The following is a 13,784-nucleotide window of genomic DNA, read 5'->3' on the forward strand; positions in this document are numbered from 1 at the left end:
GAAATCTGAGCTCGCTTCTCCGCCACACACCAATAACATAACGGTAGTAGTCTGCGCTATTCCAAAGTAAACGGCCGCCTCACTTGCCTGGAAACTGTTCACTGCTACTGTAACCTCTTCACCGCCTCAGCCATGCATCTCTGTTCTGCGTCCTCATGAATCGCCCGCATTGCATTTTCTTACTGTAGGTACAGAGTGGCCTACAGTACACACTACCGTACACTGCACTTCTGTACATGCTCACACATGCAGGGAAGAACCGCCCCCGAGACAGGCGTGTCCCGCATTGTCTTGCAACATCGTGCATCTACCGTTTGTCAAATGACTGGTCGTGCCCACTGCTGACCTGACTTGCTCTGTCGTAAAGGGTTCCCCTCCTCGGAGGTGTTGCCCTCAGCTGCGGAGCTTATCTATCCCTTTGAGCTCTGCGTGCTGCTGTAGGGTAGTACTTTCACGAAAGTGTGCACATTGGGTAGACAATAGGGTAACCACCACCATCAGCAGCAATATTGAATATTGAGATCTCACATACATAAACGACTTTCTGTGCCGTAACGACGGCTCGTGTCATGTGCCAGAACATATGACAAGTCTGCTCTTCCCCGGATGCCCCAGACTCCGTAACTTCCCCATCCGAGCGCTCAATGCACAGTCGGACTGACGCTCGGTCAAGAAGTGAGGCGCTAGTAGGTGTTGAAACTGCGCAGTAGGTATTATCTCACCAAGTTCTAGATCTGCCCTCATCACACCCACTGACAACGGCCCGGGCCATTCTGACTCCTCACAGAGGCCGTTGCGAGTATCGTTTCAATGGCGACTGTTGTGCCACTCTGATAGCTAACCGTGAGGCGATGCTGGGCGTCGACTGGTCGAGAGTTTGGTGGCGGCTGATGAAACTTTCCGTGGAGAGTGCCATTTCTCGTGTTTTCTTTATGTTATCTCTACGTAGAGAGATAAGGGTTCTGCTTAGTCTACCTTCCTGTCGGAATGTGCATTTGGTGTCCCAAAATCATGATTTTGATATGTTGGTGTTCAGCTGTGCAGTTCGTTTATGCTCCCCAGATTTCGGTAGCATCGGCTCGTTGCTATCCCCTACAGTACAAAAACCTTGCCACATCTTTCCCTGATTCGGCCGACCACTGGGAAGCATCCATCTCGAAGAGCCCGGTGTAGCGTTCCAGTATCTGTAAGCATGGCGTGGGTTTCACCAACACGAGGGCTAGAAACGGGTTTTCTGTCTCAGGTAACCCAATCTGCATAAGAACACTTCATCAGCGCTTTCGAAAAGGAGCGTCAGGAACGTATATAATTTTGGGTGGCACAGCATATGCACAGCAGCAGCCCCCTTCAGTTTTTGACCGGTTGAGTTCCACGGCTTTTGGGATGATATGGTGATTTGCTGGAGGGGACAGCTGACCCTGATATCAAAGGATGTCACCTGTTCTTTTTGGAGAGAAGCGGCGTATCCTGCGGACTACTACCGAGAGGCGAGGGAGACCGGCTTAACTCTGCTTGAAGGTGATATCATTGCTGGGGAAGTAACATGATCTTGCCATGCCGCTGTACATATCTCGGGAGTGCACGACAGTGGCTAAGGATAACAATCAAGAGGCTCGTGAATGACTACCGTGTAACAATGACTGAAAAACACCAATACCGACTGACTAATTCTAGAACGCAGTAACGTTGTCATGTCACATGAGCGAAATGTTCATTGAAAGACCGGCAACAGTACCCAGGGAGTTGTCAGTTCAAGTAACACATGGCAATACAAGCAAAAGGGCTCATTCGTACGATCTACATAGTGTCGGTAGACTTCTGGTGGGTCAGAGACGGAGATACTCAATACTATGGACTCATGATCGGCATGTGACGGATGAGAAGCTCCGGAGAACTTCCAGCCGTGAGTCACGATCAGTCACGCCGGAATGAACTGGACAAGGATCCCAAAAACGCTCCGAGAAGTGGCAAGTATAGAGCTAGTAGATCCAATAACGGGTTTCACGATACAGCAGGACATAGGAGTGCTAAATCCATAATACATGGAGTACTTGTTGAGTGCCTAAGGCTGTTTGATATTGGCCTAGATCGTCACGACAAAGCAGAGGTTTAATGGAATAGACATCGAATCTGGAATGATATTGATAATGAAAATGTGGTAGGAATCTCGAGTTTCGGGTAATGCTTGAGGCAGTAAAACCATATAGACTTTCGCTCCTCCTGTAAAGTCCTAAGAGCTTGACTGCAATTATTGGTTACTTTGGAAGCTTCTCGGTAGAAGCTAATATTTTGAAAGGAAATATTATACTCCTGCTATATGTGTTGGAAGCTTAAAGTTAAGCCTTGGGGCTGGAGAAGACTTTAATAGCTGAAAGCATGTTGACGATGTATGTCGAGGGGACAGACCGGCTGTTCGTGATTTTATACCATAGAAGCTATGTATTCGAGACCCTAGTGATGCCCAAAGACCACTCATATCGCTGCACAGAATCGTAGGAAGGGCTTGACTGTGTTATGGTTCTTACCAATACAGAGAATTCGTTTCTTGGACCGGTTACTTAGTTCTAGTTCGACATCCTCTCAGACAGATATACAGCCAACACGCACGAGTTGGGACAACCAGTCATTCCGAGATAGAAGCTTGCCTGGAATTTAATATTCAAAGATGTGATAGTATCTAGAGATTGAAGACTCGAGCACAGTCGCGCTTGTAGTTGGTTGATGAAGCTCAAGGGCTGCTCCGTGAACAGTATCAGCCACTCTTCTTACAATCATTCCACAAGCTTGTAAGAGACAAGAGTAATTCAAATAAAATGAATAAGGAGAGGGGAAGTTCCATGTTAGAAATTATCATCGAGGGATGCAAGCATATCTTTGAGGAAGTATATCTCTGAGAGTGCGTGCCGGGAATCTAGAAGCTGTCACTCTTGATTCTGTATAGAAAGGGATGTAAGGCCAGCAGTCAACAACATTTCACTAAATTAAGAGACAATAAGAAAAACTTTATAATTGTAAGATAATGTTCTTGCTCGATGGATTGCATCTGTATTGGACTTAAGATGCTGACGTTGGGTATGTACTATTTTGCCTTGGCGTGGCATTTATAGTTGGCAATTCTTAGTATTTGTGGCTTCAGATTATATCTGCATCTAATTTAAGCCTCATAGATATACTCGTAGGGTTGTGCGACAATTAAGAACCTTTGGTATACGAAAGTCTAGACATATCGCAGGCTCAGAGTCGATGCCGAGCCACGAGCGCCTCATCTTCGAGCCCACTACTACTCCATAAGATCCTTGTATAACGTCAATAAGTTCAAGAAGATCAAAAGAGAATATTCAACGTGAAATGGGTAAGTTTGAGCCTTGAGCTGAGAATGGAGTTATACCTCATGGACCCCAAGGGAGGTAGATAACCAGCGCGCATGACTCAATCGAAGGGTCTGGCTCAAGAAAAAGGCAGAGAGCATCGAATATATATAGTACCAAGACTGCCAGTGTTAGTCTCAAGACGTTACCCATGTCCGGACTACGCAACCCCCAAGTCCAGGACGTGACGGCTCGTCTGGCAAGCATGTATCGGGCGGCGCATAAGACTACGAGCTGCAAGTCTACATTAATTGAACAATGCAATGGAATGATCACGTTGAAGCTTAACAATATTGAATTATGGATATCTTCTAGCTAGTACCAAGAGCATCACAGGCCTTGAGTACAGGCCGGGCGGGGGTATCAAGCACATCGCGCTGGCAAGCACAAGCACGAATTAAACTGTCGCACATATATACTGACTGATATTGATATGAAATGTCAAACGAAGCGAAGCGCACTGCACTGTCAAGCATCTAGATCCTGCTTCCTTCAACACCTTAGTCCTCGTGGGTAGGAGGACCAGCGTAATTCTTGTGACCCCAGGCCCAGTACCAGATACCAGAAACCATGCATGCAAAGACGAAGACGACGGGGGCGTAGTTGACGGATTCGGGGGTAACGGGGATGGCGGAGGGCATGCAGAAGAGAGGCATAGCCAACAGGGACCAGGCTGATAACGAGTTAGCAAGACATATCATGATAGAGAGGAGAAGAGCACATACCAAGAGCGATCCAGTTGGCGACAGCACCCCACTTTCCGAGGTAGAACTGTCCAGTCTTGACCTGCTTGCGACCAGTAGCGAGACTGATAGCAATAGGAGTGGCGTAAGAAGCAGTCAAGCAGATGACACCGACACCAGAGAAAGCGTTGAAAGCAGCGTAAGAACCGAAGTAGATGACACCGAGGACGATCTCAACAACCATGCAGAGCATCATAGCGTTCAGTGGAACATCGAGAGTAGTGTTGACCTTGGACCACATCCTGGCACCGGGAATGGCACCATCACGAGCAAAAGCCCAAGCGCATCGAGAACTGGCAGTTGTGCAGCCGATACCGCAGATAATGGCGAGGACGATGAGAGGAATGAGAAGACCGAAGGCACCGCCGGAGCTGCCAACAGCGCTCTTGATGATGAGAGGCACGGGCTGGGCGGAGACGATGACGTCCTGGATCTCGGGCATGACGAACATGAGAGGGATGAGGAAGAGAAGACCGGCGAAGGTGTTGATGAAGATGGTGGCGACCATGGCCTTGGGGACCTGGACCTGAGGGTTCTGAACCTCCTCACACATGCTATACACATGTTAGTACAGCTGTTCTGAGGTTGAGTTAGTTAGAGGTAGGCTGTGAACTCACGAGATAATCATTCCAGTAGAAGAGGTAGCATAAGCGGCGTGGAGGAGACCGACACAGAAAGACCATCCCTTGGGCCAGCCAGAGTTGTCCTCGAAGTGTGTGAAGACCCAGTTAGCATCACGACGTCCGTTCTTAGCGATGGCAAGGATAGTAGCGATGATGGCGATGAGACCAGCAAAGGTCCAGAAGATGGCGGCGGTCTTTGGGCGAGGTATCAGCAATCAGCACGTTCACAAGAAGAGGAAAGGAGAGTAAGCATACATCAATCCAGGGAAGCCACTTGTTACCGAGCGCAGAGATAGCATTGCACAGGATAGTCAGGGCAAGGAAGATCAGGAAGACCTGGTAAGCCTCTCCCGACAAGACACCGACACCAGGGCTCTTCTCGAAGACATTGACACAGCCGACGATGAAGAGGGCGGTACCGAAGTTGACAGCGAGAGTGATGGTGATGTTTCCAACTAGATAGAGCCAGCCACAGATCCAACTAGCAATGCGACGCCATCGAGGAGGAGAGAGCATAAAGGCCTGGTAGTAAACACCTATAGTATCACGCGATCAGTTACATGTTCACATTGGGACGCAAGTGAGAGAGGATCTAATTTTTTACCTCCAGCAGTAGGATAGACACTGGTGATTTCACCGAGAGAGCAAGCAACACAGACAATGATGAGGGAGACGGCGAGCCAGCCCCAGATGACGTTGACGGGACCGCCTCCAATCAGAGGGTAAACCAGGGTGGTAGCGAGACCGTAGGGGATGGAAGCGAGGACGAAGGACATGAAGGCGACCTGGAAGGTAGAGCGGTTACGCGACAGCTCAGCCTTGTAGCCGAGGTTCTCGAGGAGCTGATCAGCGCCATCAGTGTTTCCGAGCGAGGCCTTTGAGCCTCGACGAGGCTTCTGTTCTGCGACGGGGTCCATGACTCCGGTGCTTGTGCTGGCCGAGTCCTGTTTAGACATAATCGGGAGGGAGGAGAGGATCAAGAACAACTACAACAGTGACAATGTTGTAGAGGGAGAGAGAGAGAGGTGAGAGGTGAGAAAGAGAGTGACACGCGATGCGAGAGGCGTGGGAATGTGAGGGGATTTAAAAAGAAAGGAATTGAATCTGGGGAAGAGTGACCATTGAAGAGATTTGGAGTACGATGTTAGGCCGAACGAAACCTAGACAAGCAAGGCAAGGCATGGGAGGGAGAGAGTGGGAAAACGCTAAATTATCTACGGGACTGTTGCTGTGGGAGTGGAGTTCTCCATGTGCGTGGATGCGTGGTGGCAATCAGTAGCCATGGGGCAGGGATTCTCAAGCCAGCGTCTGAAAGAGGAAAAGGTGAGAACCGATGGAAAGCCAAGGGTCAGGTTCTAGATACGGGCCAAGGAACAGGGGGGTCGAGCGACTGATTGCAGTGACTGACAGCCAGACAGAAAGTGACATTGTTAGTGAGTACAATGCCTACTCTTACCTACAATACAGCGTATCCTCTGTGTTAGCAGTAAAGATGATAGCTCTCCTTAATAGCAGCTACAACGCCATCACCAAACTCTCCCACCGAGCAACCACTCACGTCTCCACGTCTGATAGGCCAAGCGTGGGGCTGAAGCCAAAAAAGCGATTCATTCAACGACCGGGGAAACACGATACGATAGGCTTGAAGGCAGACCCCGACGTCATGCTACTAACCTTTAAAGTGGGTGCACAAGACGGCCAAGCCGATACAAGGTTTCGGCGTCGACAGCTCAAACTGGAAGGAGATTAGTTCTGCCAGAGTAAAATACCGCGTTTCATAGGTCGAATCTCAGAGTGCCAATTACTGAGCCAAGCTTTCAGCCGTGGGTTCATTTGCTGACTGGGAGCTACGGTTAGCCTGTCGCCTGTTAGGCCTAGGATACTTACTGGTGGTGGTGGTGGTGGTTGGCTGGTAGGTTTCACCCGAGGACTGATACAGATATTGGCAGACATGTGCTGAGCTTTGACGGTCGAAGAGGTTGCTTGTGAAACAGGCAGATCATGCACATTCACCTTAATTCACCCATCATATCTATCAAACCCCGAATGCCGGGATCAAATAGACCACCATCCATCCCCAATCTCCAACTTTACCTAATCAGGTGAATATCCAGTATGTGATCGTCAGGGTATCAGCTCCCGCGCCCGGCAATCCTGGCATCTAAACGTGGTTGAGGGATTGATAGCCTTGGCCTAGTCGTCACAAAGTTTGGGGTATTCAATCAATCGATCAATCAATGAGGGCCGCGTTCCTATCGTATCGTAAACATCGTTAATTACCCCTCGTTCCCTTGGTTTCCTTCGCCTTATTCCTATCTAAGAAGTCCGGCGACATTTCCGTGATAGATAATGAGATACCGTCTATCTCCAGCATGCACGTGACCGGTCTGTCCAAGATAACGAGCCGTAGAAACGCTGTATATCATGATATGTACGGGTAAGATATGTATGTTGAGGCTATCGTCGCGTATCTTCAGCCCCGACCTCCGTTGTAATCAGCGCCGCCAGCCTTCCTCAACCTCACGACGATATCCGCCTCATCCAGCTCGGACCGATCCCCCGTGGTGACCGCGATGCTGTGATGCGAGAGCACCCTCTTGACGTCGCCGCTCTCGATGCTGACGCGAGCTTTCCGCATGACCTTTGTGTTCTCGCCAATCCAGACGACGAGCGCAAACTTGACGCGCTTGCTCTCCTTGTCGTTGGCGTACTCGACGCGCACGTAGCCGTACTGCACCTGGCCGTCGTCCAGCTCCTTGACCATCTCGGGCAGACCGCCTGTTCCCGTCTTGGTGAGGCTCAGCTTGTTCCCCACGGCGGACGCGTACGAGATGAGCAGCCAGTTTGTCTCGTCTTTGTCTGAGCGCACGGCGTCGTAGGCTGCGCTGACTTCTGGTGCGTCGAGACCCGACATTGTGATAGGTATGTTGCAGATATAGGGAGATTGGGGATCGGGTCGGTGCGCGCTTCGAATCAAACTGTAGAGGGTAGACTCGCGAAAGGAATAAACTGGGCCTGGGGTGCCTAGTGTGAGTGAGATCAACCAACAAAAGCTCCGTGTCGGAAGACGGCAGAGGAATTCCTTACCTAGAGAAAGGGTTCAACAAGCTTGGATCAGGCCTCAAAAGACAAGACAAACTCAGGAGTTCAGGGGCCCTTCTCTCTGTGCTCTGCCTCTACGATTTCTTAGCCCCCCCTGCACCAAAAAAAAGCCACGGCTCTGGGAAAAGCTCGGCTATGTACGGAACACACTCCAGAAGCCTGCCGATCCATATTTTGTGCATTTGACGCTAGAAGAGAAACGGAACAACTCCGTTCTGTTGGTCTCACGCCAAGAGCTCTCGTAGTCCAGGATTCTGACACGGTTCTGGTCTGTTCCTGCAAAGGAAAAAAAGGAGCTTGACCTTGGCTCGTGATGGAATATCGTGAGGGAAACGTTGCAGCTTCAGCTCAGGGGCTGATCCGGCTCCTCTTACCGGAGACCCGTTCTTCTCGTCTACAGTCACCTCCACGATTATAATCGTCGGAATATTAATATTTGCTTTTGTTGTACGTAAAAAGCGCGGGTTGACGACAGATTAACTTGCCTTCCTTTCCCCTCCCCCGTGGGACACTAGGAAGATTCATCTAGGCGACGATGGTAGGGCTTGGTGTGTTTTGAGGGGTTCAAGATGATACCAGACACTTGCAGCGTTTACATAGTCCTCAGATCCCATTTACTCGCCTGTCTTTCTGCATAATTCTTGACGTCTCAAGCCGACACTGCGATGATCAGCCAAGGAACCAATAATATACCCCCAATCAATTCTTTCAACGACGATCCAAACTGCACTGCTCGAAGAGACGGCAATAATCACTGACAGGACAGCATAATCGGGCCGAGACGGTAACATTTGCGGGGACTGCTTACGGTGCTCCAGCGCTGTAAAAGACTGGAAATTCACCGTCGCCCGCCGTTTCACTCGGAAAACTGCAGTGCCCTGTCTACAGGAGGCAAAAAGGTTCTAGGACCTTGACAGTAAGCGATGAAAATACTTAGGCAAATCTAGCGTAAGCTTACGGGACTCTTTGCTGAGTTTATTTTGACACCCTACATCAAGGCCTGGATGTTTTCTTACTCCCCGAGGCCCTGTAGCGACGGTGAGGGCCTTGTAAGTGGATATCCAGCAGACCAGGATTCCCACGGTCCAGTGAAATTGCTGTATAGATCTGGACTTTTGATAACTTTTCGTAATGAGAAAGAGGGAAAATGTCTCAATTAATGGGACTCGATTCGCAGTAGGGGGGGAAAACGTCAGAAATACGGCGACGCATCGAGATCGAAATTTAACAGCCCGTAAAAAATTGAAGATCTCGGGTTTATCGGTACCTACAGAGTAAACTCAATCAGGCCGCTGATCAGCTCCTGCAAGTGATTTTTTTTACTTTTTCCCTTTTGAAGAATTCTAGACTTTTTCTTCTTTTTCTTTTTACAAGGGTCTTTTTAATATTACCTGTCATATCGAGCTTGATCCCCCGAATTTAAATAATTTACGGAAATTGAGCGACCATTAAATCCCGACTGTCCAATAATGGACCATTGCCTTGATATCCCATCTTTCTCGGTAGCCAGAAGAACAATAGTGTCCTTTTACTAGCAGGCTCTGGGGTGGCAATGCATCGTATGATGTGCTTGCGAACCAACTGAGCGATGGGTCTTTTGCTGTGTTGGTTCGGACGCATGAAATGAACATACGACTACGGTGAGCTGGGAAACCAGCCTGCGACGGTCTCGGAATCGGGAGGTTGCTTCCGCGTGAAGCTTGTTCGTATATTTGTTGCCACTGGTGGTATGGATGGTCGCGTGTTGGCTGACTTGTTGAAACATTCCTATATTACGGAGTAATGGCTGGTCTTTGACGACCTGAATTCTCCGATTGAACCTTCATATGCTTCCAACTTCTGCGAGTACGCGGCAATAAGCACTTAAGGTGTACGGCGCTTGAATGACCCCTGAGGGCTCATGCTTGGACAATCACATGCTGGGTATTTAAGCTTAAACACATGTGCAAGGTTGACTTGCATTACTTCATCCTCGGCCCCCAAGGCCTTCAATATGCGAGCCCCGAGACCTAAGTTAAATATATTCGCATATTCTTGGCGATATGATGCATCCTGAACAGATCTCGGCATTGGAAGACTACGAAAGATGAGACAAACTACTTTGGTAACTCCTCGCTCTTCGCCCCCTGGGGCAATGAAAGTTTTGTCAAAGTCTTCTAGAAGCCAGACAAGGGGACTTTTCTATTTTTAAAATGGAACCAAGGTCTTCCGTAGGGCGTTGAAACAGAATGTCATGGTCGAAGCGTGATAAAGCTTGCATGTAGCCCCTGATGTCTCGAGCAGAGGCTCGGGCGTTTCAGGGCACTCCTTGACGCATTGGGCAATCTGGACATGAACGAGTTGTGAAAATGTCACGGATCACTCAGATGAGTCTGTGTCTGTGGGAGAAAGAACATCGTGTTGCGTCAAGTTGTTCTGCGCCAGGCTGCTTGTCATGCACACATATCGATTTCCAGTTGAGTATTGACATGTTTCGACTAACGTGTAAAGTTTGAACTCCAAGGTCTAGAGCAAGCTAAGTGAGAGATGATTCAAGAAGCATGCCATGGCTGAAGTAGACTTTACAAGATAATTGTTACAAAAGGAGCAGAGATAACGTTTCGACGCTTTTCGAAAGTAGTCAATCTGACCAGCTCGTTAAACCATATACCACAAAGGTGTCATCTTGAAATAAGTTCATGGCTGAGAATTATTTATCACTATTTCAGAGGCTACTGGTCAGAGCCGAGCAAGATTCGTGAGACGCCCGATCTTTTGTATCTGGCACTTGCCGAAGAGTTTCAAGCCCTTCAATATCTCCCAGTGGAAATCCGAGATAACAACGAGGTATGATCCCGATCCTTTATGGCATCAGGGCGACAATAAAAGCTGGAAAAAAAATTGTTCTAAAGAGACAGCTCTTCTATATCCTTTTTTGCATGTTGAGATGTGTCTGAGAGAGGACTCTTACCATCATACAACACAACGATTAAAGATATAGACCATCCTTTCAATGCTGGATCGCGGAAAGACATGTTGATTTTATAAGTCTTTATCGACTTTCTGTCTTCGGTAATTGTGTTTTGAAGCCAGCCTGGAGATCTCTCAATTGCTGGGGTTCGAATTCGACCAAGACGACTGCTTCTGCTGAAGTTGATGTTGTGTAGATTCCACAGAACACGAATTTGAGTTATAGTGAGTAGATTATATGTATAGCATGACTACGGTGGGCTGAAAGCTAATAAATCGCTTTAGAGAAGCTGTATCCTTTCGATATCGATGCGTAAACCCAAGCAGCTCTTGCTCCCGCAATGTCCAAAACATCCAATACTCTGGACCCGACTGGCATTCTTGTATATGCGGATCTTCCGTGAAAGTAGCCTTTTTTGTTTCGATGATCTTGCCTCAAGTCTATAAGATCACTGTGATCAACGTGACTTAGCCGACATGCCTGCGGGCGTCATGTTACACTTGGACCTGGTCGAATTAAGCTTATTTCTTAGCCGACCAGTCTCACAGGTTTCATCTCATAGAGTTGATGTAGCGAATTACTTCTTTGGGAAGGAGAATAAACGGTAGCATTCTTTGTAGACATGCGTGATTTATGTTCACTAAGGCAATGGCCTCCATTTGAGGATGTTCAGACTGGAACGAGATACTGGGAAATTTGCTAGCGGAATCTGCCGAGGGTATATCTTAAACTGAATTATGTACAAAGAACATCATGGTACTTCTACTGGTCGACCTTTGAAACCACTGGAGCTGCAGTCTTCTCTCCATGTCCATCCTCCCGCTCGCTTACTCCATCGCCAATACTTCCAGAGCTTTCCTCATCGGACACTCTCGAGTCGATCGTAGTACCTTCATAACCACCTTTGACAAGCTGGGGATTTCTACGAGCCCACCATAGCAGACCAAGCTGGACAAAAACCGAGGCGAAAGACATCGCTGTAGCCAGTGGAAATCCAATAGGATACTGTGGTGCGTCGGCAACTCTGAAAGCACGAAGTGGAATCGTTGCATGACCGATATACACAATCATAACTGTGATCGCAACAATAATTGCTCTCGCTTCAGGCTCTTTTCGCAAAAGTTCCGCAAACCACGCCATCAGCGATGGAGCGCCAGCGTTAGCGGCGTAGGTCATGAAGTAGAATGCCATAACGACCTTTTGATCTGAAGGCCAGGCGCAAAGAACGCAAAGCAAGACACCAAACGAGAATGTAGATCCAGTGCTGATCTGCCATCTCCAGTGTTTCCAATCCGATAAGCCGTTCAGGATAAGATTGGAAACAATCTGCAGAGCATAACCGCCCAGCGGAAGGACATTGACCTGGTATGTGCTGTACATACGATTACCAGCTTCATCTTTGAGACTTTCGATGTAAAGGACAAAGTAGGAAGTGGCGCGGTGTGCCCAAGCACTCAGAGCAAAAGCAACGAGAAAAAAGTACGTCACAGGATGAACGATCAACTTGCGCAGCTTCTGCTTCAGAACAGCCGGAGGGATAAGTTTCGACGTATTCGCGCCAAAGCCCGCCATACGCTCACGAGATAACTTCTTCTCATCCTCCGTCAACCACTTGGCACGTGTGTACGCAGGCGTATCAGGAATGATGAAGAAGCCAACAATTCCCTGGGCGATGGTGATGACGCCCGAAACAATGAACAGCCACTGCCAGCCGGCGATTCCGTGAGCACCGTTTAGGTTACGGTATAGAGCGGCTTGGAGGGCACCGAGAAACATGGCTCCCGCGACGTCGGAAACGTTGAAGCAGGCGATTCGGAAGGCGAGTTCTTTGGGGGTGTACCAGTTGAAGATGAGGGAGACGACGCTGGGCCAGAAGACGGCTGAGAAGAGCCCAAGGAAGAAGCGGAGGGCGTAGACGGTTGTTGCGTTTTGGGCTTTACAGGTGCTGTTGTCTGTGTAAGTGAATCATGATCGAAAAAGCTAGGAGCGGAAACTTACACGATGACGAAGAGACCCCAAATTATCTCACAAGTTGGTAAAAACAGAGATGGTCGGACCTGGAACTGATTAGCGCTGAACGAAGTGCTAGGTTTCTTTTAACTTACCCTCGTCTGAGCCAATTGTCCAGGAACAAGTCCAATAGCATATCCGATAGAGAAGTAGGTGTTGAAAAAGACCAACTCATTGCCGTACAGACCCAAAGCTTCTCGCATTCCTGAAACATAAGCCTGCGTCGTTGCAGACTGATCCATCTCCTTCATGATACCAGCGATGAAAGTCCATGTCAGAAGAAGACAGTCAAGCTTGAGAATCAAGACATGTCTAGGGTTGCGAAAATAAGGTATCGCTTTGGAGATATGCTTAAAGATGCCCGTTTGAGGAGGATATGTTACAGTCTCAGCTGTATCTGTCCGTTCAGCAGTGACAGTCGCCATGATCACAGCTATTTCTCAAAGAAATGAGTATATACACTGACAACAAACAATGCGAATATCCATTCATGAAAAGACGGCCCAGGGTTATATACCATCACGACCCTGTCTTGACCTCATCCCCAGCCCGACAAACCATGACAGATGTGAAACTCGAGATAGGAATTTAGCGGGTCACTCCAGCATCTGCAGTTCTCGCGTCATTCGCCGCCCAAAGAACGACATTCTCCCAAACGGGCGATATCCGTCGGCCAAGCCCCGACGCTTGCAGGTTAAGCTTATATCTTTATCACCAGCGATTATGTGCTTTATTATCATGCGACCGCCTGCTCAGATCTATACCTCTTTCACGGGAGTATTTGCTGGTGGAGGCGGACCGACCGCGAATGTATCAGGCTTGACAGGGAAAATTAACGGATCTGGTAATTCTGCCAGGTTGCGTGTTTATCTCTTACTAGTGGGGGGCATGGTGTAAGCGAAAATTATTGCCAAGAGCAGGCATGTCGCTTGATATCGCAAGATTGTTCGTGGGTTGTGTAGATAGACTTGTGTCCGAATAGCAAGCG

At 48.5% G+C, this 13,784-nt stretch overlaps 3 protein-coding genes across 3 annotated transcripts; all 3 read right to left on the reverse strand.

Annotated features, from left to right (window-relative positions):
- Positions 1–3,868: 3,868 nt before the first annotated feature.
- On the reverse strand, positions 3,869–5,690 carry FPRO_05306 (uncharacterized protein; the record flags this gene model as incomplete). Its single annotated transcript, XM_031230909.1, has 5 exons — positions 3,869–4,041; positions 4,094–4,665; positions 4,729–4,928; positions 4,990–5,270; positions 5,339–5,690. 5 exons carry the CDS (start codon positions 5,688–5,690, stop codon positions 3,869–3,871), a joined length of 1,578 nt encoding a protein of 525 aa, XP_031080999.1.
- Positions 5,691–7,207: 1,517 nt separating this feature from the next.
- Positions 7,208–7,648, reverse strand: FPRO_05307 (uncharacterized protein; the record flags this gene model as incomplete). Its single annotated transcript, XM_031230910.1, has 1 exon — positions 7,208–7,648. The coding sequence occupies one exon, from the start codon at positions 7,646–7,648 to the stop codon at positions 7,208–7,210; it is 441 nt and encodes a 146-aa protein (XP_031081000.1).
- Positions 7,649–11,548: 3,900 nt separating this feature from the next.
- On the reverse strand, positions 11,549–13,221 carry FPRO_05308 (uncharacterized protein; the record flags this gene model as incomplete). Its single annotated transcript, XM_031230911.1, has 3 exons — positions 11,549–12,731; positions 12,785–12,843; positions 12,892–13,221. 3 exons carry the CDS (start codon positions 13,219–13,221, stop codon positions 11,549–11,551), a joined length of 1,572 nt encoding a protein of 523 aa, XP_031081001.1.
- Positions 13,222–13,784: the final 563 nt, after the last annotated feature.

This window comes from Fusarium proliferatum (genome assembly GCF_900067095.1).
Source record: "Fusarium proliferatum ET1 genome assembly, contig: FPRO_scaffold004, whole genome shotgun sequence".
NCBI classification, from domain to species: Eukaryota; Fungi; Ascomycota; class Sordariomycetes; order Hypocreales; family Nectriaceae; genus Fusarium; species Fusarium proliferatum.